Source organism: Linepithema humile, chromosome 6 (assembly GCF_040581485.1).
Source record: "Linepithema humile isolate Giens D197 chromosome 6, Lhum_UNIL_v1.0, whole genome shotgun sequence".
Classification (NCBI taxonomy): Eukaryota; Metazoa; Arthropoda; class Insecta; order Hymenoptera; family Formicidae; genus Linepithema; species Linepithema humile.
In genome coordinates this window covers 27652991-27678203 of record NC_090133.1, presented here as the reverse complement: position 1 = coordinate 27678203, position 25213 = coordinate 27652991, and the positions used below count along the sequence as shown (strand labels likewise).

Below are 25213 nucleotides of genomic sequence, written 5' to 3'. Positions count from 1 at the left end.
AATCGGTATTATTCGGCAAGCGGACGAAGCTGTTTACGTAACACGTAGATGTATCGTGGATATTTGCCCTTATTTTGCTTCGTATCTGATGCTACGAGGGGGATGGTTTATCGCGCATGAGGATATATATTTAAGATTATATCCGCCGTTAAGATTGCGCTTTTTTACACGCACGAGCGTAGCGCAGGGGCGCGGCTTAATTCATAAGGACGACGCGCGTTCGGCGTTGAATCGCTAATTTCCGTAACGAAACTTACTTCAATGCTCGCGGAACGATCGGCTCGCACGCTCAGGAAGCAGGAAGGAGAGACGGAGGAAGCGGCGATAAAATCATTCGAGTCGTTGCCCGAAAACGGGCAGTGGGGAAGCACGAAAGGACTTGGGCGCATCGTGAAAAGCAAGGTGAAGGCGGTCATTATAAACGAGGCCATTAACTCGGCATTGCCTTATGTCGTTGCGCGCGAATTAATTTAATCTCTCGAATTGAAATCTCGAAGGGGCTCTCGTACGATCGACACAGTGATATCGAACGCTCGCCGGAGAATATTGGCGAATTGTCGGTGCAAGGAGATTCAAACGCGATAAAAACAGAGGAAACTGAATTTCGCTTATTAACGTATTGATATCGGCTTGAAATTAACGTCGGCGTTTCCAGGACACTGTGTATATTGAGCCACCGCTATTGATTGACAATAAATATCGATCGTTCGAAGGCACCTTGATAACGAAGCGGGTTATCGGACTTGCGTGCCAGAGGAAGTTTCCATCGTAGCGACTGTTATTCTCGGATCGCGCTACGTGTTTCAGATCACAATACGGGGTGCGCACATTCCCATGACAGGAAGACTGAAATTAGGTTCCCCGTCGAGTGCACGGACCGAAAGATAATTCTCTTCCAAGCCACGAAGTAGTCTGACAGGAGAAATTATTCTTTCGTACGATTTCGTCGCGCGCATCGCTTTCGTCCCTTTCCCTCGCACGAGCTGACACGAACTGATTATGTATTAGAACTTCAGCGAGTTCGTCCTTCTCCAATTCATCGTACATTTTAAGTTCTTGTCTGATGCGACCACGAAGATGCGACACTTTATTAGAACACGATATTCGAAATAAAAAAGGTTCTCGTAAATTCTCATGTTTTATAATTGCAGTTTCATTTTATAACCGTTTAAGAATTTAGGAAGCTTTACATATTCAAATAAATAACAAAATTATATTTTCAATTTGATTTTATATAGATTTTAATTGAAGAGAACTTTACGATCAATTAGAATATTTAGAATAAAATATTAAGAACAAATTTGCGTAAGAAAAAATCGGCTACGAACTGTCGAAAAATCTTTTCACGATTGTAGAAATTTCTCTTAACACAATATCGGCTACCAAGGAAGTTGAGCTTCTCATTTATATCATCCGGATGTACGGTTGAGGCCACCTTCGTGGCATTCCCCTTCGTTCTATATTCATGCCGACGGTAAGGTAACGAGTTAACATTAAGGAGAAACCATCAAGACTGAAGAACAAGCGTTGATTGGTTGAAATATCAACGTCACGCCGATTTATGACTGCGCGATTTTCTTCTATTATGTTTCCGCACTGAATTATAAAGCTATCCGAGAAGAAAACCGAATGACGACAAATCGTTTTTCTCGAAACGCGTCGCAGAAAGTCGGATTATTAGTTTTTTTTAATGCTTCAATTATTACTGAAAAATTTTTTCGCGCAAAGTAAACAAAATAGTGAACAAAATTCAATTTCTCTGGCGCTAAGCTAAAAACATAATTAATTACATATTTTTCGTTTATTCCCCTTTTATATCATTTTTTAAATTTAATTGTTCTGTTATTGCGTTTCATTAAAATTGATATTAAATATGTTAATAAAACATCAAGTAGCAATGCTTAGTGCAAAATAGAATTCTGTTATATAATTAACAGCAATATATTGTATTTTTGCAGTGAAAATTAAATATTTTTATCGTTTGTGTAATTTAGTGTACGTCAACTATCTTTGTCTGTTGTATCGCGTTATTAAATATCTTGATAATTAAAATTAAAACAAATTTTAAAAAGATCGAATTCTAAATCGAAGAAGAAGACTCTCTATTTAATCGAATCCCTATCTTTCAAAGTTCGAGGATCATGAATGAAACGCGATACTATATCCCGACTAATCCAGCGATGTCCTTGAGGCTCGGCACGATCCCTCAAGCGGGCAGTAGCGGGCGAGCACTGGCAGCAGAAACTAGGAGCGAGACGGTATAGATACGCGTAAGGAAGCGTAACGCCTACGTAGAGCCGAGCCTCTGACTCGCGACTTCCGGTCAAGCAGCAGGAAGCACGCTCGGTGCCTCGCCGCCACCGACGCCCGACTCGCCCGACGACATCCTTAGACCTCGCCTGGCTATACTGCGAGCGAGATACTGCAGAAAGCAAGTTTCAAGTTCACTTGAGAAATGTTCCTACGCGAAATTACGTACGCCAAAAATTGAAGGGTTCCGTACTGGAGCAAAATAGCTCTGTAATTTGCAAAGACTGTTTTACATACAATTTCACATTTAAATGCAGCCTGTGATTTAATTACCAAGATATTTAGTAATTATGAAAATAGCTACCTTGTGAAGTTCGCTTGTAGATTTCTAAGAAAAAATCGATGTAGAGGATCATCCAAGGTATTACAGTTTCGATAAAAATCTGATTAAATTTAATTAAGTAAGCTCGCAAATTGTTTTAAATTTTCTCGCTTTCGAAACGTCGACGACGACGACAACGACTTTCTTCTTTCTTTTTTTAAATCAATAATTTTTTATCTTACATATTACGATCCTATATTTTGAATTTATCAACAGGTCCCTCATTAATTAGATATTAAATAAGAAAAAGATTAAGATGTGTTACACGAAATTTCCTTTCTTTCGAAATCAATTATTTATTTTCTCCGGTTTACCAAAAATGGATATTATTTCACCAAACAAATTTTACTTCCTCCGAAAATAAATATAATATCAAACGTCGCAACATGTGTTTTGAGGACAAGACGACATTAGCATGCGTGTAAATAATACTGTGTAAAAGAAAAGAAAGAGAGAGAGAGAGAGAGAGAGAGAAAAAGAGAGATGGAAACATATCTTGATTTCTTTTCACACAAATTTTCATGCGTGTCTCACGATTACGCAGTCCTGATGTTTTAACGATGCCGTTAATTGACCCACACGTAGCGTCTTTCTACGCACAAAAACCCGCGCATATTTATTTCGTGATGGCGGCCCTAACGATGTCGTTAATTGTCTCATGGCGACAGTAAGCAACGTGTTTTTTTTTTTTTTTTTTCAAGTGCGAACGCGCTGAACTTGTTTCACGTGAACACATTTAACAATACACGCCTGAATTCATAATTTGTCGGAAGCACGTATCGTATGTATTTTTGGATTCTGTCTTGTTACTTGTTTAATGAAGCAATTTCGAGTCAATTTTTTAATAAGCTACTAAAAGTGCTGAATTTAATCAACATATCTTAAATTAAAATATGTGCCAGTGATCAGTAAAGGTGGACTACGCTAAGAATCTTGAAAAATTCAATTAAAGCCATTTTTGAAAAATAGTTTAAAATTGAAATATTTGATTTAGCTCATTTTTATAATCACTGGCGCATATAAAATTAAGATATTATATAAAATTCCTCTTTTTCAAGATTATATCGGCTGCTAAAAATTTTGTTTCGAGCCAAGAAATGACGAAATATTGTATTCTTACAGAAATCCTACAGGTTTAAAATATTTCTGTTCATTCGCATAAAATAAGTTAAGAAAAACGCACGAAGCCGACACAGACAGATATTTTTTACTCTGTTCTTGAAGTCGGAGCTTATATCGGGTGCATCATGAGCCACATTCGCGAGTCGAAAGTGCCACGAAGGGAGCACGCGGGTCGGTTTCGCGTCTCGCTCCGCTAATTTCGTACGTTCGCACGCCGAAAAATGAGAGCTTTAATTTCGTGGCAACCAGCCGCTGCGCCTAATTGGCATAGACGACGACGACGACGACGACGATGTTCGAGAACGAACGCTCTCGCCCGTTCGCTCGCTCGCACGGCCGACTGCTTACCTGCCGATGCAATCGAAGGAAGAGCGCAGGGATACGCGCACCATATTAATTCCTAATTGTGTAATTATCCGTCTAATTACAGCCTCGCGCGTATGCCAAATTATTCCATCGAACGTTACGAACTAAAAGCGAGACATGCGCTCCCAAGGACATTGTAATTTCGAGGATCGAATTTACACAAGAAGACAATTAATTAAAGTGATTTCGAATCTAATTCGCATTCCTCTTGCGAAAGAATTTTGAAATCAAAGACACGAACGGAAATAAGCTACGTTTCTTCGGTGAAAAGAACGCGAAAAATGAGTTGTATCTCTCTTCAATGGTTTCGCAATAATCAATCATTTATTGACGATGATTGATTCACATGATGCAACGTACATTGATACGCGAAATGTTGAAATGGGCCACACGTTGGAAATCGTAAATTAACGGGTTACAGTTGCGTAGTCGAAATAATTGGCGTTAATTGGTTAAATTGGCGTCGTCGAAGAGAGGGATACTAAATTTCGCTAGCAGCGACTTACCTGTTGATTCCCCTGCAGATACGTTTGTGCCATTCGGTTGCCGCTGCATTCATGACACGAAAGAAACCGTCGTTGTTAGGATAAATCATTTTTGTCACTTATCGCGTTTAATCAAACGGCCATCGCGTGAGAAGTTAACTGAAAAACAATATGACAAACCAGTAAGTCGTGATTTCAGTACTAGACTTAAATGATAATACATATTGTGTGTGTGTGTGTTTGTGTGTGTAATATAACGTGTAATATATGATAAATATTAGAATTGTTCAAATAATTTGAATAAAAAAAATAAGCATCTAATAAATATGCGTGCACGATGTTGTTCTGTAGACGCACAAATTGATAATTTAATTTTAGCAAGAAATCGCGCAATTACAATACGCAGCAATATTTCCTCGCAATTATTTTCTTTCTTTCCTTTCTTAAAATCGAACAAATTTAATAATCGGCAAGCAAGAGAAATAAATTTATATTGCGAAAGAAATTTAGCTGCATATTAATTAGCAATTTTATTTAAACATCCCGAAGCGAAGAATAACCGGAAATGCGACCAGGTTGACAATGACCTTGAAGGAACTCGTTTCGCGACTCGCACCTGCGACTGTCAAGTTCAAGTCACGATTTGTCCCCCGATCGCGTATCGATCTCATTGCTGCTCGAGAGTTAATTAACCACCCAGATGTACCGAGCAATTTAAAACGACACGCGGCATTATTCCGATATGATCACAACTCATCGTTATAGTCGTCATATATTCGAATGATCGATACATGAATGAGTTCACTCGAGAGAAGCAATATCGATAATTCCGCTGAAATATTAATAACATTACATATTTATTTTTCACGGAGCAACTAATAAATATATATTCATTCAGTTAAACCTGTTGAGTATTTCCGATACCCACAATAAAAAAAACAAGCTGTAGTAAAAAAGCTGCATCGTGTGCAGATGCAAAAAATGCAGCGATGTCCCTGAAGATCTAAAAGTGCGCAAGATTCAAACATTATATTAAAATACACAATTTATATCAAATGTAAATTAAATTGAATTAAAAATACACAAACTCATAAGTATAAATAAAAAAATAATATGGAAGTAAGTAGGTGAAACAAATTTTACGGTAGAAAAATTCAATCATTCCTTCATGTAAAATTGAACGAATGAATAACTCATGATATACTGTGATAGATAAAAACAGACGAGAACAATCGTTCAATAGTTATATCGATAATCCTGACATTCGTTGTAATATGCTTTGGACGATGAAAAATTCGAAAGATTCGCGGAAGATGCTACGCGTGCCCATACCAAATTCGACGAGGAAGGACGGCCGGAGAAGAGGAGAGACGGTGATAAAGGTGGCGAGCTCGCGGTACATACGGCGTGCAACACAAAAGAACAAGAAGGAAAGAGATGCACCGAGATCGCGCTCGGATAAAAGACGCGCTCGCGTACACCTGAGAGCAGCAGGTGCAGCGCAAGGTCTCGGTCCTCACGAAGCGAGTCCTGGCTCTTTCCTTGCGTGACAGCGCGCGACGCGATCAGTAGATGTATAAATAACGAATGACCTTAGATACATAAAGACTAATTATTACCTGAATCAAAGGTTGATTCGATTTTGTTATTCCAAAATTATCGAATGACTTATTCACTAAGCAATCTTTTCTTTTCTTTTTCAAAAACCGCAATATTCGATATAGAGCTGACTATTCCCAGCGTCGATTAACTTTAACAAAACTTGTCGACATAATTGCTGGCATGAAGAATGAAATATCATCAAACGAGAAAAGTTTAAGAATTTTGCCAACTTTGTCGACAAGTTTTAACCGTCGGTTAAAGTTAATCGAGGCTGGAAACTAATTTGTGTATAATTTCTATGCATTCTAAGATGACGATAGTCAGATATTATGCATCTATAATCACTGCTGTAGCGAGAAGAAAAAACACAACGATATTAAACGTTGTAATAATAACATTTTTCCCAGCATTTGCCCCTATCGCATCCTCTGTTTCCTTCTTCTCACTCTGTTCCCTTTTGCAATACTCACTCGATTTTTTGGATGCCATTAAATAGCGGGATCCGTGCTTATCCACAATAGCGACCTTGACCTTGACTTGATAGAAGCTGACGACCTGAGGTATGCGGGCGTTGCAATTATGTCGGCGCGCAAGAGTCCACCTTTCATTGAAGCTCCTGTTGGTACTCCTTTGTTACTTGTTATTGTTATTGTTGACGCAAAACCGGTAGGCATATGCGCCGATACGCCGTGAGTCAAATTACACTCACTTATTACAAAACAAATTGAAATAAAATCAGAGTGAAAATCCAAATATTATATCGCACATCTGAAAACTCTACTACAAAACAACTAGATAACACCGACAAACATCATCAAATTAATTAAATATTAATTCCTTATATTAATATATCCTAAGAAATTAGACAACTTATACATATTATCAAATTAATTAAATAAATTTCGTATTATCAAGTCGATACATGCAACAATATTGTTTCGCGTACTTTTTAATCGCCGCTTTCAAAAGATTCCGACGAAAATCGATCGACCCCCCTAATCGATTTAGACAGACGGGAAAGGGATATTCGCTAATTAATTCGCAAAATATACTACGCATGGGAGTCCGAGTCGTGCGATCAGATAGAGTCACGAAGGATTCCTCGCGTTCAGCTTGATCCCAATCACGCAGATGATGACGCGAGCTCCACCGACAGCTGCACACTCGCGCCATTAACCAGCACTTCCAGCTTTTGGACGTCGCTTCGTTGATCAGTCATTATCGTACAGAATCCTTGCGTCCTCCTCCTGCTACGCTCACACTCTCGCCAGCGATCCTTTGCATATTCTTCGAGAATAATCGAGAGTAACAGCAGCGCGGAATAGAAACTAATTATCCCTTATTTAATATTAATTGAAAGCATTTATGAAGATTGAATTTTTGTCAGTTTATTGCTAATATAAATACTATTCTTTTACAAATTGAACTGGCCTAACGACGTTTCATAACATGCATAAAAAATATCGGCTAGCCGAGTCTAGTGACGGAATAATGCTATAGTTAATGACAATGTACAATGATGCTGAGAGAGCAATCGATGAAAAAAAAAAAAAAAAAAGAGAAAAGTGATGTGTGGCGACCTTCTCCTCGACAAACCTGCCAGACATTTAATCTGTCGATGATCATCGTCAGAATTCGGCGTTGCCGCGTGCGCGCGCGCACGACGTCGTGTTGATTAACTAAAGTGTAGCACAATTAAAATAAAATCAAGAACTAGCACATGACCATCATGTGGAATTGAGTCAATCGATTGAGAATTCATCCGTGTCATTCGCGCAGCAAACGATGAAGTGTCCGATAAAAATTTCCTTCTCGCACCTTTCGAATCGAAATTGAAAAAACAATGTGAGTCGCTGTAACATCCAGAAAACGAATTCAGAGACAGAACTCGAATTAAGTACCTAGTTTTACATCGATGATATCGATCGATAATTTTCTAACGCTTATCTTTGTCTGAGCTCTATGCCACAAAATTTGTTCCTACGCTATAAATAAGTGAAATAAATATAATTGCAGTGCAATCATAATTATAACAATATTGTCAACGCTGCTTCCTGCCACATGTAATTACAATTTAGGACAAGAGACGACGGGGAGCGACGAAATATTAATCATACTGCACACTTGAGTCACTGAAAAGTCATCACTGAAAAAGTCCAACTCTCACAATGCACAATAAATATACAACATTTGAAATTGAGTCTGAAACTTGCCGGGACGCGGCGTGCGGAATTCGAGCGATCCGTGAACAGAAAAGCACTACTTACACTGTTTTGCTGATGCGCACCTTCCTGCGAACTCGTGGCTCGATTATCGCTCGATAATTCAGCGACGAATTTCGACACTTGGCAGAAGAAAACATCTCGAACATCTCATCAATGTTTTGAAACTAGATCGTTCTTTCGTTCTAAGCAAAACTACGATGATCCTGCATGCGATTGCTGCGTGTAGAATCCAAAAGGTCGTGGCTCCACCAAGGACGACGACGACGACGATGACGATGATGACGGCAGCAGCGACTTCGAGTTCACAGCCGCAGCCGAAGATGACGAAACGCCGGGACGTTGCTGCGACAACGATGAGGTCGCCTTCTGCTGGCTCGCGACACTCACGGTTCCTTGATGAGACCTGATGGGCACCGGCAGTGCTTTCTGGATCTTCTTACCGTGATGATGACTGGACGAGCGATAGCCCTGATGGCCGGGTCCGGTCGGTCGTAGCCGCGGTCTGCCTGGACCCCGTCGAATCCCCGCGACACCGCCACGTCCTGATAACGGAATCAGAGTACCCACGGGACCGAGAGGGCCAACCGTGCTGGGGCCGTCGCCGTCGGCGGGCTCTGACATCCCGTGCATCCCTTGAACATGAAAAAATTTTCTAAATGATTTAACTAGAAATTTTCCGGTGCTCTCGATGCTGCGTAACGATCACTTCAATCTCGCTTGATAAATCATGTGTCCAGGTAAAATCGATGTTTGTAGCGTTCATCGGACATTTCGTGCACGTATATCAAAATTTATTTCATTAATTGCATATTGCACATTGTCTAAGATTTATCAGGACAACGAGAACAGTGCTAATTGGAATAATCAGATGCCGGCAGGGTGGACGTAACTGTAACGCTTATGATCACGACGGAGCAGATGCGAGGGCACTACGATACCGAGTTTAACGTCGACTGGTTCGACCAGTTAATCGGTTATTCACCGGTTATCCTGCGCGATGTGGCCCTGCGATGAGAGAGGGCATACCCGAGGCTTGCGGATCGCCAAAGTGTTGGCCAGCTAGCAAGTAAAAGACTGTAATTATTACGTTAAACACCACGAAACAAATTTCAATTATAAAAATTAACATTGTCGAACTATATATTACAAAAAGAATTTCCATTATCAAAAATTTAATTGACGTGCCTGTACTATATTATTTTGCAGGATAATTAACAGATAATTTAATAAAAAAATTCATTCCAGAGAACAAAAATTACTGCATCACGCTGAATGCGTCAAATATTGTTTTTTTTTTTTTTTTTTTTTAGATACACAAAATGTGACGTTTTTTAAATATCAAGAAAATGTTACCATCAAATTTAATGATGAAATCTCAAGACATCGTAAGTTAAAGACGGAAAATCAAGAAGTATAAAAACATTTTATAAGATTATTTTAATTGACGCATAATAAATGCCTGGAAAGTGCTTCACGATGGAAAAGTGCTTTCGCTCAAGTTATCGAAAAGAAGTTTTTTCGAGGGGACTTTTCTGACAGGACGCGATGTGCAATTCAGTGCTCCCTTCGGCGAAGATATCTCGCATTTTGTCCTTTGCGGTCTCTTCGCCTTTATCTCACCGCCTCGTTGGCATTCTGCGGCACGCATTCGGTCGTTCAAGGAGACTCTTCAGACAGTACGGATCTAAGAGGACACTCGAGAAAATGGTTGAAGGGAGGAAAACGTAAAAACGCGTGTCTATCTTGAACTCCCGTCAGCTCTCAAACTTCCGCCGAACGCGATAATGCGCTCGAAAAATTCCACACGTGAATCATCATACAAATTGCATTGGTTGGGAAAAGTGCTTTGTAAGAAAGTCTAGAATGATCTCCTGACATATCGTAAAACAATAAATCGGAATATTTTGATATCTCGATCGTCAAACGCAGGAATCGAATGTTCAGCACTAAATTTTGAAAAAAAAGACCACAAAAATAAAAAAAAACTACAAAAAAATGTCAAGGCGCAAACAATTTTAGAGATTTTACAGAATCTATATTTACATCGATTATTCGATATTACTTTTTTCAATATTTGATAAAGTTTATTGCGACCGGACATCCGTCCTTCTTTTTGGACCTTATTTCTGCTAATATTTGTTATTGCCGCTATAAAACTAAATTTAGAATCTCATAAAATGATGAAAAAGTATTTATTTACGTAAGCATTAAAGTTATAAAATAATTTGGTTCCGTCGGTTGTTGTGGAAATCACGCCCGTTGATAGAAGTCTGATTGACAAATTGCGAAATTGCGTGGATAGCCGTAATACAACGAAAGCTAATGGAATGATGTATTAGTGCTTTGTATTAATGCAGACGAATGAAATTAGCCGTTATGATATGTCTGTGGCGTAACAAGATTCGGTATTTAATTCCTTGGTATTTAACCGTCCGTGCAATTTAAACGAAACTTTTATGAATTAATTTACAATCATTTTTGTACAATCTTTTTTTATGTAATAAAAGAAGCGAACGACTACGGACAGAATCTTCTGGAAGCAAAGGTAAAACTTTCGAGACAGCTGGAACGAGGAGATCGGCGGAATGCCGATGGTCCAGGTCGCTGTATCCTTGCCTCGTCCTATCCTACCGTATCTCAGCCGTGCGAACCGAGCCATCTCCACCGCCATATACTTTATCTTCTACCCTCACGTTCGACTAGTCTGGAACACTTAGGCTCCGGACAAGTTCGAGATCGGAAATCGAGATAATCGCGTTGCTCAACAGGATATCGCAGGGACCTACCAGAAATTTTCCACCCATTAAATCCAATTAAATGAACCTATTAATTACGTGCGTTTCGATAAGGACGCTGATTTTACAGTCTCCAGAATACAATGTTACATTACTGTGAAACCAAGAAAAAAAATACTATCCAATTAAAAACCAGATTTCGATGCGCTCAAAATTGAAATCTTTATCTAAAATTATTTTTTATTATCTAAAATTAAAATGTGCCAAACTCATTAGAATATAATTACGATATAAACATGCTTTTACACTTAAAGACAGTGCTATAGATTTCAATGCATTCTTTCTCGATCTACACGTCCCACGTTAATGTTTGCATTAATACATAATTGCAATTACAGGCTAATTATGAATAGAATCAGGGAAATATGATATTACATCATTCACTTCCTGCGTGGCGGTATGAAAATATGATATTCGAGAGGGTCGAGACTGGATGACACAGTAAGGTACGGTAAGGCACGGCACGAATCGACAACATTCAACCCCTTACAATGTCTACATAATTTTCCCGACTCTATACGAGCCGCTTCTTTCTTTCTTTCTTATTCGACTTCGCGAAACGACAAGGGAAATTAGATGTCGGGATTATGCAACTGATAGGTATTACGATCGCATCTGGAATTCGTGATAGACCATGCTGAATCGAACGATAGGTTATTTGGAAAAGACGAATCTGTCGACAGATATTGCTCAACAATTCGTATTTCGATATAAATAAATTAATATACAAAATTAGGCGTGAAGAACCGACCGCGGCTGTCAGTGCGGAAGAAACAAAATTCTGTCGACGCTGAAATAAAATCACGTTTTACTTTTCCCAACCAGATTCGACCGACATAAACGGAATGTAACTTATAATCAGCAGAAATAACGGATAAAGTGGACTAAAGCATCTCGATAACGCGATAACTAATGGAGAGGAGGACAAAGCAGGAGAGAAGAAAATGTGCAAAAAAAAAGTAATGATAAAAAAGAAGAAAAAGAGAGAGAGAGAGAGAAAGATACGCGAGTTCCAAAAACCTAAGAGCATCGATCGCAGCTGTCGCCTTCGCTCCGCATCTGCTATTGTCCGCTCGTCTTCCAGTCGGCGACAAGTGAGAGAGACCGACCCCTTTTTCTTGCGTACGTAGCGCGAGAACGGGCGTGACGGCACGCGTGTGTGCGTTCATTCCGTGCCCACGGTTCACGTGGTGTTGCGTGAGGTCGCCTTATCGAACTACTCCTTTCTCTAATTAATGCGATAACGATGAGCCCATTTCGACGCTACATTTCGATGTCTACGTTGTTAAAATTTTATTATTCTGCATTCTCGTGCCACGTAAAATTGAGTATTTTATTAAATACAAGACGTTTCGGGAGAGAATTCCGCAAGAGTTTGGACACATGTTCGTCAAATAATTTTAAATATCATTGTCGTAGAGAAAAATAACTTGAAAAACTTTTCCACACACACACACACACACAAACAATCTAACGTAATACAAGATTTATCATTATCTACTTTATTATTAATAAACGGAGTGTTGTCTTTTAATTTCGCACAACTTTTTTTCCACCCGAAATTCTGTTTACGCAATTCCCATGACTGGCAGATTTCTCTGCCGCGCAGCACAATACACTTGTGCTGCGCGACAAATGTTTCAACCGGCTCTCCCCCGCGACCAAGCCCGGAGCTTTTGCAAAACGACTCGCAGAGAATGAGTCACGGAGAAATTTCAGAGGGAGGCGGATGTCTCTAAGGGCGTCCCGTGGAGGAGCGCCAACTGTTACCCCCCTCGACACTCGTGGTTGCACATGTGCTCGCGAGGGAATTTCGACAGAAGCCGACGATGGGGCCGCGACGATGGGGCCGGCAATGGACCCACAGGGCGTTCTTCTCGCGAACCGCAAAATCCCCTGAGAACCCGGACAAGTGCTCGGGCGAAAGATAGCACCGTGGGTGCAGCAAAGGGGGGGTGGAAGGGGGGGCCGATCCCGACATACGAAAAGGACAGGCGGCGGGCTTAACGGCGTATCGATTGGCGCGGACCGCAAGAGAAGTCATTTTTTCCCAAAGTAAGCTTTTAAATCGCGTCGTTCCCTCGCTCGCGTCCCTCGCTCGCGAATAATCCTGTTTTGTTACCGTTTGTTTTCGTTTCGCCGTTCGACATTGTTATCTCGATGGCATTAGCGGAAGCGGAGCGATGAATTCGCTGGCGATAGTTCGCGTTGCGGCGATATTAATAATAAACATTCTCTTTTGCGCACTGCGAAAACAGTTCCGTCCGATACAATCGGCCTTAATAAAGCTGGAAACGAGCGCGATTACGAGCGGTCCAATGACTGCATAAACGCGTGTGTCGTATAACGGTCGATAGAGAGTGGATATACCGCGATCACAGCTGTTCAATATTTATACAAATTGTGCCGTCGCACGCATACAGGCGCTAATAAGCGCGAAAATGGTTATCAGCGTGATGTATCTGTCCGTAGCACGTAACAGCACGTATCGAAATAACGTATAAAACTGCTTTACATGTTAATATGCGCAGGAAGTTTCCTGAATTTTTGATTAATTGCTAATGAAATTAAAAATATAAAGTAATTTTCTGGTCATAAATTCTCCATAAATCTTATTTTCTTCAATTATTTATGCGGTATAATAAATAAATTTCAAACGTCAAGCATCAAAATTTCAAATTTTAGATAAATCGTAAACCAATCATTAAAAAAAAAAAGAAAGACGTTAAAAATTAAATTTTGACCACTTCAGCGAATACTTATTTTTCCATTATTTACATTTTTCCTATTATTTATTATCAACAGAACAACAAAGATCTATATCTCAAAAGCAAATACTTACCGTGCTGTAACATCTGCTCGCTCGAAGACCCACTGTCGATCGATGACAAGGTTGATGGCGCTTCGCCGGAACCTTTGGATGACGGATGCACCAGAAGTAATCCTCTTCCTTTACCGCCAATCGGTCCACCTCTGCGAGAACCGCGCGGTCGGCCACGCTTGCTCGCACCACGTACGGATTGTCGCATACGCGCGCTCGCGCCCATACCGAAGGCGAATTGATGTCCGAGCCGGGCGACCTTGGTTGGAGATTCTCCAAATTGGAGATTGCCTCGGGACTGTCCACGAGAGTCTCCGCCGGAAGCTGCCACTGGACCATCCACATCGACAACAAGTCCTTCGTTGCTCGTTTCATCCTGCAAGAAATCATATTGATATCACGAACATCGATAATCGCGTAACGTTATGTAATGATTAAATAGCGACAAGAGAACCGTTTTCTGTATGTATTTTCTTCCAGAAAATATCTTTAAAAAATTGAGATTGATTTAATTTTGTTTTTAGAATATGTGTCTATATCGAATAATATTACAATAACGAATCCGTAAGATAAACGATAATGAAGACGATGACGTACTTCTGATTTGGCCGGGCTGGTCGGTGTGCTGTAATTATCTACATTTTCTAATTGCTGTTGATGGTGATTGTTCTGGTGCTGTGACTGTATCGGATTAGCGGCCGCTTTAAACTCATTAAGATGAACTTGAACGGCATCGTTGTTTTTGTCGCCATTAGCATCCGCTAGACATGGTTTCTTCGCATCGTTCTGAAAAGTAAAGATTGCGAAATACAATCGAGACCAATGAAAGATTCCTACATTAATGTTATAATTTCATCAAGTATGAAATCTATTGGGTGAAAGTTGTGATAAATTTTGATAAAAATGGATAGAAAGAAAAAAACGACAGTAGTTGGACGACAAAAGGACGAAAAAAAAAAAAAAAGAATCTGCGACGCGACCGATAGCGGTGTGTAAGGGCGCCAGACTCACCTTGACCGGAAGCGCGGTTAACTTCCTCTTCCGGTCCCTCTCCTTGTGCTGTAGGTTTGACTCGAGGCGAGCCTCCTCCGCTCGTTGCTGCTTTCTCTCCTCGCTTCGTTGGCTGTCTGAAATATACGGGACGTACAGGCTTATACTACACGCCGAGGACGCGGCGGCAAGTTCGTTACTCCGTTCGTTTCTTATTATTCCTTATTAGGCCATTAGCATAACCTAACGAGCACAATTTAATCGCGGCCACTTCGGCCCCATCGCCCGTTTTCTTCATGCTTCTTCATACATTTTCGACGCATTTGTGCATATTATGCGCGTTTTACTGTACGAATACGATACAGCGATCGACTATGGTGAATAAAAACTCTACTCCCACGATTTTTCAACAAATCATGCTTTCTGTTATATATTTCAATTATAAGTCAAATGTTAAATTTAATAAAAAACTTTTTATCAAGATATACAAAAAAATAACTTTCCAATATAGTGGTTTCCACATCTCTAATATATGTAGGTTTAACAAAAATTTAATAAAATTTAACTACAGTTTTGGAAATAAAAAATTGAGAAATTTTCTGTAAAAATTCCAAAATATAAATAAATAATGCGAAACGAATTCTCAAATTAACTTTAAATGGAGTTTGATTGAATAAGATATTAATAATAAGAAATAGTAATATTTACATTTTGCTTCGATTTCTTCATCGTCTAAAAGCAGCGACACGACTTCCTTGGGTTTCAAGGTGTCGGGTTTAAAGTTTCCGCCGCTTATGACCATACGTTGGATCTACAACAAAATAGCCTCATTTGCACATATCTAACTTCGTTTATGCACGATTGTAAAACGCTGTTTGCAAAACGAACCTCGCTTTTCTCACGTGCTCTCTGCAAAATTCGTTCCTCAATAGTTCCCTTACATATCAATCGGTAGACCGTGACTTGTTTGGTTTGCCCCAGTCTGTGGGCGCGATCCATAGCTTGTTGGTCTACAGTGGGATTCCAATCGCTATCGTAAAATATCACCTGCAAAGTTAATCGTTCGGCATCGTTAATTACGGCCGCAAATACAAAAAATTGTAATACATAACTATCGATGCGTAAGTTAGCTCTGTTCAACGCGATAGCTTTTACACGCGATATAATTTTATGCGCGCTCCTTTCTTTAGCGCTATTGTAAACGTATCTTTCATTTCTTAATGAAAATCAGGATCTTTCGTACTTGCTCTTTTTTTTATAGAGTTTACAGAAAGGAATCATATTTATTATTTACAATTCTCAATTGACTTCTCAATTGATTTCTCAATTGATTTCTCAATTGATTTCTCAATTGACATAACATAATCATGCATCATTTGTAAATAAATTTATAAATTTGACATCAGTTAATAAAATTTGCAAGAGGTTCAATATTGAATATATGTATCAACTTTCATGATCTACGATTTGCAGATTGGATATATGGCCGAAAAAAAATAGAAACTAAAAATCGGGATGACGAGTACATGAAGTGATATAAAGTGATGGAAGGCAAAGATAGAATTACTAACCGTGTCTGCCGCAGTAAGGTTAATTCCCAGGCCGCCAGCCCTAGTGCTAAGCAGAAAGACGAATATGTCCGCTCTGAAACATGAAACAATCCCACAGATTCAACAACCGTGCCAAGGAACAACGACATCGGCCATTTTGTATGTAAATTAATTCGTGGTTCTGGCATTTGAAAGATTTCTAGAATGAAATTCTCCATTGCGAGCACGCGATCCGATTACGTTCAAGATTTTTAAGATGGCCTAAATCAAAACGGCAAATCAGAACGGCAAATCGAAGCCGTTGCAGAGTAATTATTGAAGCAAATTAAACTCGCCATCTTACAGAATTCAATATCAAATTAAAGATTAATATTAGGTTGTGCAATAAGTAATTTCGTGTGTTTCCAATAAATCTACCTTTTTTGGTCAGACAAAGCACAAGTTTGATTAACATATTCGTTTGAACGAATGTAATGAAGTTGCACCCGTATCACGATTTTTTAAATGTACTGTGGGGGTGTCGCTACAGTGCTGCATAAGTGATGTCATCTATGCGAAAAATATGAAATTACTTATTGCACAATCTAATATATGATTTGTCACTCGATAGATAACATATTCTATTGTATGTTACGTGTATGTTAGCAGTGAACTTTCCGTTTAAACTGTGTAAAAATAAAAGATTTCATATTTCCTGCTTTATAATGCATTTTAAATATTATCTCATCCGCGTGATAATTTTTGTAACCTCTTAAAATATACAACTTTTACAAATATATAAATATCATGAATAACAAGTTACGTAGAATTAGCGCAGAAGAATGTTAATAACATGGAATATAATTGTCAAAAAATTGAAATAAAACTCGAATAAAAGTTTTTTAGGCCATAACGGCCAGTGCACATTGCCTAATAGCCCACCGTTAGAACTTCTGGATTCCGTGTATTCAAAAACCTGCAGCTGTCTGCAAGGTGGGAACGATTCAGCGATTAATTCATGTTTTAGTTATGCGCGGCTGAACCACACAAAACATGCGATCGCGCTTTAAATATGCAACTGGATACTTGTTTGAGGATGATAGATATTCTAATGAGCAAATTATTATTATTAATAGCGTATTCTTGTAAGCAATTGACAAGAATGTGCAAGATTTCGAGATATATGCGCTTACTATCAAAGTCCCTTATCTGTCCACTGTTCGAGCAGTATTGCGAGATTGCTGAACAAATACGCAAGACTGTTGCACTGAGTTTAAGCAGAACGAAACAATTACCTCTTTTGAAAATCTGCTACCATGTCTCGACGATCCGAGATTTTCGACGAGCCATCTAATCTCATGAACGTGTGTTTTCTATGATACATGTATTCCTATAACAAATAAATAATTTATGTAGACTTTAGATTTATAAAAGTTCATAAGATCCCGATCTAAGTAGCGGATAAATGAACATACCTCAAGCAAATCGATCATTTTCGTCATCTGAGAATAAATCAGGACTCTATGGCCCTGTTCCTTCAGACGCCGCAAAAGGCTGTCCAATACGGAAAGTTTGCCGGCATCTGTTACCAATGTTTGTTTATCTAGAATAACGAAGTTTATATTTATTTACTGATAAAATTATAATTAATTAAATAAATTATTGTAGGATTTGTTAGAATCACAAGTGTGCGTGAGTGAGTAGAGAATGAGAGCAGTAGAGATGAGTGAGGATGTGGAAAGTGATTGAAGCATGATTGTTTGCATGAGTGCAGCGTGCATCAAAGCGTGACTGAGACCTGTTAAAATATTATAAGTGTGTGTATGCATGATTGAGAGTGTACGGCACAAATATAGAGATGAGCATTAGAAAGCAGGGCGAGAATTTTTCTATGAGAGCAAATAGATAAAGGCAGAGTGTTTTATGAAATACAATGAATAAATCGCCGGAATTTAGCTGGTGTAGCCAAATTATCAACATTGTATTGATATTGTTATTCACTATTCTCTTATAAACATACCTGGAACGATGATGTGTGACCACCCATTAACAGGAGTGCATGCAGATAATCCCCCTTGCGGCCGGTAGCAAAATGTTGAGGTTGTTTGGCGAGCACGAAAGTCTGACTTTTCTGCAGAAAGCGCCCGTTCGCAGCCGAGCCATAATAATCGTTGACCAAACGGACCGCCACATTCCTCGTGCCTCTTCCAGGCGCACGCTGCGGAACTATTACTAACATATAATTTTCGCGGACTAGCTTGAACCTGCAATTAAAAGGAACAGATTGAATAATCCTTCTTTTGTATTTTATATGTATGTTGTTCCTAATGTATGCGCACGTAACGAACCTTAGGATTGTTATCGCAAACGAAGGCAGGAATCGTTGTCTGTTGGCAATAACGCATTATGGTCTGCCGTGGGTGGTGCGGATGTTCAGGCAGTAGAGTCAATTTTGAATCTTCCACTTGCTCCGTTTTACCAGTGGGAAGTATCCTTTGTAACTAAATATCAAGGTACGCTGTTTCATATTCTCCAAACTAGAGGAGTTCACACGAAAGTGTACTATATAAATAAAATACAATTACCTTTATCAGCTGATTGGCTTTTTTACTACTACGCAATATTCTGTGCGCAACAGTTTCTGGCATCGAATGTATCGTATGGGTGGTGTGTGTGTAGAAAGCCTCGCCTTCAATTATTTTCCTCGTAAAAAATATATCTTGCAACGTCGTCGACAAGGCATCAATCTTTTTCGGCAAATAAAACAGTTGATTCGCTGGTGTTCTCGATGTGTTGTCGACGCTCCAATCTTCCCAGTATTGTACCATTTTTAATCTTCTTTCCATCAACGTAATAAGACATAATCTATGCACACATAAAAGCACTCATAAAAATTGTAATCATTTCTAATGTGATATTAATATAATAATACTGAATTGAACTCTCACAACACTATGCACTTACCTAAATAAAGTGCCAGCAATAAACATTTTGTTCAACTCCATTGGGGATAAGTTGAGAAATCTGCTAAATGAGAATGTGTTTTTGTGCGAATCTTCGTCGCAGTGAAGAGTACGGTGAATATGTTCCGCAGCAAATATAAACAATCTATTATACAACAGATAGTCTTTGGATGGCAATGCTAGATGCAAGAGTCCTTCGTTATACAATAAGACAGGCATATTGTAAAATTCGGTATTCATAAAAAACGGCGATTTGGCATCTCTGCGTTCAAAGAGTTCCGGATGATTACAGACCTGTAAATAGACATTAATAATTAATACAAATCAGGCAGACTTTTAATTAGTTACTCGATTTTAACTCGAGAATAATCGCACAAGAGTCTAGATTCTCAATAGCGAAAAATAAAACTTACGTATATATATTTTCTTTTTCCAAAATGTAAAAAATTCTACATCTATAATGTGCTTTAATAAAACGTAAAGAAATCTGTGATACGCTACATATTGTTAATATCAAATAGTTGATATATACATGAAGACAATTAATTAAATGCAAAAAAATACCAAATATATTTATAAATTATGTAATACTTTTCGGAACTGCATGACTAGATTCATTAGGTTGGAAGTAAAGTTTTTGTCATTAGATGCAGTGTCTCCTCCGCCTACTGTATAATGCAGTAAATCCTCTATTCGAATCTTTTTCTTCAATGCTGCAAATGAGACAGATATATTGTAAATGCTATAAAGATCCTGACGTTCGAGAAGATAAAATTAAAATACCTGAATAAAGCAACTTCTGACGAGTCGTAAGCGGACAATATACCATCACTTCAATCTTGTCAGATAATTCATTTTCCACGTCTTTTTTTATTCTTCGTAACATGAAAGGTTTCAGGATCATGTGAAGTCTCGACAAGTGTTCTAAAATAAAATTTATGATAATAATGTCTCTAATTTTCCATTTAATATATTTTGTGCCAAATTACTTACTTTCATCTATTCCTGTTTTATTCTCCGCGTGACTTTCTATATCCTTAGAGAACCACTCGTTAAATTCATCATGTGAATCGAATAATGTTGGCATAATGAAGTGTAATAACGCCCACAATTCTGCCATACTATTCTGTATAGGAGTACCACTGAGCAGTAATCTATTGCGACAACTGAATCCCAATAACAACTTCCATCTCATGCTGTAAGAAAAATCATTTATTTAAAAAAAATATTTATATACTTTCTACGATAAAAAAAGAAAATAAAATAGTATACCTGCTTGTGCTTTTAATAGCTTGTGCCTCATCCAAAATCATATACTGCCATTTTATTCTATTAAAATATTTATAGTCCGTAATTACTAATTGATAACTTGTTATCACCACGTGAAAAGAAGCTTCTTTTGTGTGCAAGTCTTTAGTGTCCCAAAATTGTCTCAATATCTTGCGTTCTTGAGGATTACCCCAGTATGGAACTACTTTGAATACGGGTACAAATCTTGCCATTTCCTGTTGCCAGTTGTGTAATGTGGAAGCTGGTGATATAATTAAGAATGGTCCCCAAACGGCTAAAAATATTAATAGTCAATAAAATATACGTTTATCGATTTATTTCCTTTTAGAAGCTTTAACGTAAAATATCAAATTGCAACAGTCAAGTTGTAGATGCTTACAATATCTCTCAGCGACGTGACATAAGAATGCTATGGATTGTACGGTTTTTCCGAGACCCATTTCATCAGCCAATATTCCACTAATACCCTGAAAAGATTTGACAAAATGATTTTAAAGATTTATTCGTGTAACAGAAAATCATAAATAATCATTATCGGATATATAATTACAAACCTGATCATATAAATTTGCCAACCAATTCATTCCTTTCAATTGATAACCCTTCAGATTACCCTTGAAAATTGAAGGCTGAGGGTGTTCCAAGTTCTCAGGTGTATCACTGAGACGCAATTCTTGAGATGCAGCAGCTGTATCAAACTGCTTGGTCCTGGCTTTTTCGTTGTTGAATGCTTCAGTAGCATTTCTCTTTGCCTTTTGCTTCATAGTTTCACTGCACATTTTATATATTTATATTTTTATACTATATAATTTTATATATTTACATTTGAAATATGAGAATCAAAATGATTAAGGTTAACATTTCTCAGACGCATTAAATTAATTAATTTTAAGATTATATAATAAAAGTATACATTCAAAATTACCTGTCATAATCATCAATACCAATCAGTCTGGGATTCTTTTCTTCGTCTAACTGATTTAAGATTCTTGACTGTTCCTCTGATGTTGTTTTATCTATTTTTCGCGACATAAAATGAGCATATAGTTCTGTTTGGGTGATAAGAAAGTTCAATTTCCTTTGCTGGCGCTTTGCCTATATAACAAAAGCAATGAAGAAAACTATATAAGAAAACGTTTTAAAAAAGAATAAAAATATATGCCCATAAGAAAGTAAAATCTTTTTACTTCAATAAGTTCCACATCCATTTTACGTTGCTCTTCAGCTTCTTTTTCTAATCTTTTTCTAGTTTCTCGTTCAACCCGATCGTAACGTTTCCAATAAGACTGCATTTCTCTTGTCAATCGTTTTGCTCTCCAAATAGTTTCTTTCATATTTTTTTGCGACTAAATCATAGGAATGCAAATAATGTATACATACTTTCATTTCACAAGTTAAATATATGAGAAACTTTGAGTATTAATTTATACTCACTTGCATGGCCTTCTGCCGCCAATATTTCATACAATGTTGCGCTACCTTTTTACAACTTATTAGCATTTCTTTATGGTTATTGGTTTTCGCTCTTTGTACTTTTCCTAATTCCTTCTTAGACATCATAACCCATATTTTTCTTCTTCTCATCGTCATTACCTCCACACTCTTGGTATTATGTTTCTTTCTTCCTCTACCTCGGGGTTGATGACGCATTATAGCTTCTAATTCAGATTCATCTAACTCTTCCTCTCTAGGAACTGATTTACCCCATTCACCTTCCTCCAAATTTCCTTTCTAAAAATAAATTATTTTAAGATAAAATTATAAATAGAGAATAAAACATAATTAAGTATAAAAGCAACATAAAACATACACGATACTCTTCGGATGCACGATGACGATTCATTTTTTCTTTCTTAATTTTCATTATTTTTTTGTCCGGCTTCTTCTCTTTTTTCTTCTTATTCCCTACAATCAACTTTTGATGATCTGGAAATCTATCATAATTTGATAACAAACCAGCACTATAGTATTGATACTGTATATTCTGAAAATGATAATATTCCATGATATTTTCAATCACTACAATAACGTTTCATTGTGTCACATTTTATTTGTCTTACTTCTGGTTTCTGATAAAAGCGGCCTTGAAACTTTTTCCGTAATATGTGGAACTTCAACATCTCTTGAAAATCTTCTTCAGTGACTTGACTTTCTGTATCAGAACTTGACGCAGAACTGTCAGAGGAATCACTTAACAGAATATCTTGTAACCAGCGACGTTCATCACCCACATTTGACATATTATACAATCTCAGCTTATTATATCTTGTTTCTGTAAGAATAATAAATATAAAAAACAATATTAACTTATACAAAACTTTCAATAAAATAAAAAATTAAGTATATACCTTCTTTCCGAGAAAGTACATTATCAAGGTAAGCATCTGAACCATCAGAAGATTCCGATGAAACAGATTTGTCATCTTCACTGAAAAACAGAAAAAGAGATACGATATATATTATATACAAATATTTTATATAATATATACACATATATATTATGATATATAGCATTAACTTTAATAACTCAACTTATAACTAGCATGTCATAAAGTAGAATAGCATTAATATTAACTATAGATACAAATTATTACCTCGCTTGTTCTTGAAAGAGATCGTTGATTTGCCTTAAGAAAGGCTGTACATTGAGGCTGCGTTCTAATCTTTGCAGATGCAGCGGCGCAGCCATTTCAGCTTCCAACTTCATTATGCTTGCTCTATCAGACATTACCAGTTTATGTCAAACCCAACAATCTATAATAATGCACAGTAATTAAAATAAATTAAGAAAATTTTAAAACAAGGGAACTTTATTTTTAAATATATGTATAACTACTGATAACATATCAATATAAGTCTCCTACAGCATGCAAAGATAATTTGTTCAGTAACCCTTGACACAATTAGGCAGCTGATCTGATTAAGGTATTAAATGTATTACAACAAAAAAAACAAATTAATAAAGTATTTCTCTCCAAAATATACAAATCTAGCAGAAACCATTAAATAATAATTCAACATTGTAAACTATGGTGCAACTAATTACAGAAACGTGTATTACATGAGATATGAAGAACATTACCGCAATCTACTAGGATAGCAAAATGAACCGTGCATTTTTCCGTTTCTTAATAACAAGGTACAGAAAATGTTTCTTACTAAGCTGCTACTATACTTAGAAATTTTTCGTATTTCTAGTAAAGGACGATACGATATACGGGCGCAGAACTGCCATGCGAGATCATGTGCGGCTAATTTTATTATATAAGGCAAATGACACGTCGGTATCGAGCTGGTGCGGTTATAATTTTACTAAATATTTTGCTAACAGTTTTGCTTTTCACCTTCTTGTTTTGGTTAGACACGGCCCCACTTATTTCGTACGCGAAACAGAGCCTACTACTGGAATGCGATTTCCTCTGTTCACAGTGAAATTAGATATATCAGTCGGAGGGGAATGCATGGTAGAAGGAAGCCTAGAGAACGCAGACATTTGGCGTGCCATTAAAGCAGGGCAGGGATAGGGCATATTGCTCGCCACCATTTTTGTTTTCAGGAGATGGCGCTGAGCGTGCTCAACGCTCAGCTTCTGGCGATCTCCGGGATTCTGGACACTTTGTATAATATCTATCTACAATAATTTCAAGTCACGACCCAAGTCTCAGCCTATTTTCCAGCAAATGTTGCAGCAATCAATTTTCAAACATAAATCCTAACCTTCCTATCATGTGCATTGCTTTATCGTAGCTGTGAATCATAACGAAAGTATTAGCAATTAAAAGTATTACCTGAAAAAGTAATATCGATGACACGCAAAAAAAAAAAAATGTAAGCAGTAAAAATATATTTACATTCGATATGTAATTAGAATATTATCTTCTGTATAATGCATTATGCGTATCACGTTTGTTTCGATATATTCTAAATTCAACAATAGGGAACAATAAATAAATCGACTATCTCAAACATTCTTGTAGAAGTAATTTTCAATTGGGATTGGTTTATAATTTTTTATTGTGATTGGTCGATTTGCTTACTGTTTTTTAGGGTATATCCAAACAAACTACCATAGACGCATAAGTATATATACACAAATATATATACACAAGAAAATGGACCAATCATATGTAATATAAAGAATGCCGGTCTTTATGGTGGACACATGATTGGTTCGTTTCCTTATGCATATGCATACGGACTTACGCAAGTTTATGTGAATATGCCATAAGACTTATTGTTAACGCTGTGCTACAGCTCCAAAATAATTTTTCAATAAATCCAATTAAATTGTTAATATTATAAAAAAATTGTTAATCTATTAATACATACAATTATAAAATAAGTTCGTTATTTTCTTCTCTCTTTTGATCCACGTAGTCGCAACATTGAGGGA

The 25213-nt window shown here is 37.6% G+C and overlaps 1 protein-coding gene across 4 annotated transcripts; it reads right to left on the bottom strand.

Moving 5' to 3' along the window:
• Positions 1-7569: 7569 nt before the first annotated feature.
• Ino80 (chromatin-remodeling ATPase INO80) lies at positions 7570-24629 on the bottom strand. Of its 4 annotated transcripts, none has more exons than XM_067356772.1 (27): positions 24150-24629; positions 23415-23574; positions 23169-23248; positions 22881-23092; positions 22631-22804; positions 22255-22551; positions 22008-22166; positions 21746-21915; positions 21375-21591; positions 21200-21287; positions 20803-21094; positions 20524-20726; positions 20314-20454; positions 20122-20243; positions 19532-19824; positions 19153-19432; positions 18916-19068; positions 18588-18831; positions 18043-18170; positions 17863-17957; positions 16610-16682; positions 15927-16085; positions 15747-15849; positions 15060-15175; positions 14646-14834; positions 14070-14424; positions 7570-9064 (listed from the first exon to the last, which is right to left on the bottom strand). In XM_067356772.1, exons 2-27 carry the CDS (start codon positions 23546-23548, stop codon positions 8625-8627), a joined length of 4917 nt encoding a protein of 1638 aa, XP_067212873.1. In that variant the 5' UTR covers positions 23549-23574; positions 24150-24629; the 3' UTR covers positions 7570-8624. The 4 variants fall into 4 exon arrangements, with proteins under 4 accessions (XP_067212873.1, XP_012221077.2, XP_012221079.2 ...); XM_012365654.2 differs by having other exon boundaries at positions 24165-24629; XM_012365656.2 differs by lacking the exon at positions 24150-24629 and adding an exon at positions 23980-24131.
• Positions 24630-25213: the final 584 nt, after the last annotated feature.

What these genes read in the sequence shown, in the direction of transcription:
- Ino80 (XM_067356772.1), bottom strand. Translation starts at nt 23,548, where the DNA reads ATGTCTGATAGAGCAAGCATAATGAAGTTGGAAGCTGAAATGGCTGCG. An exon ending in ACCTTACTGCGGCAGACACG is followed by an intron (nt 16,086 to 16,609) that starts GTTAGTAATTCT and finishes TTAACTTTGCAG; the next exon opens with GTGATATTTTACGATAGCGA. An exon ending in TAACCGCGCTTCCGGTCAAG is followed by an intron (nt 14,835 to 15,059) that starts GTGAGTCTGGCG and finishes TTTACTTTTCAG; the next exon opens with AACGATGCGAAGAAACCATG.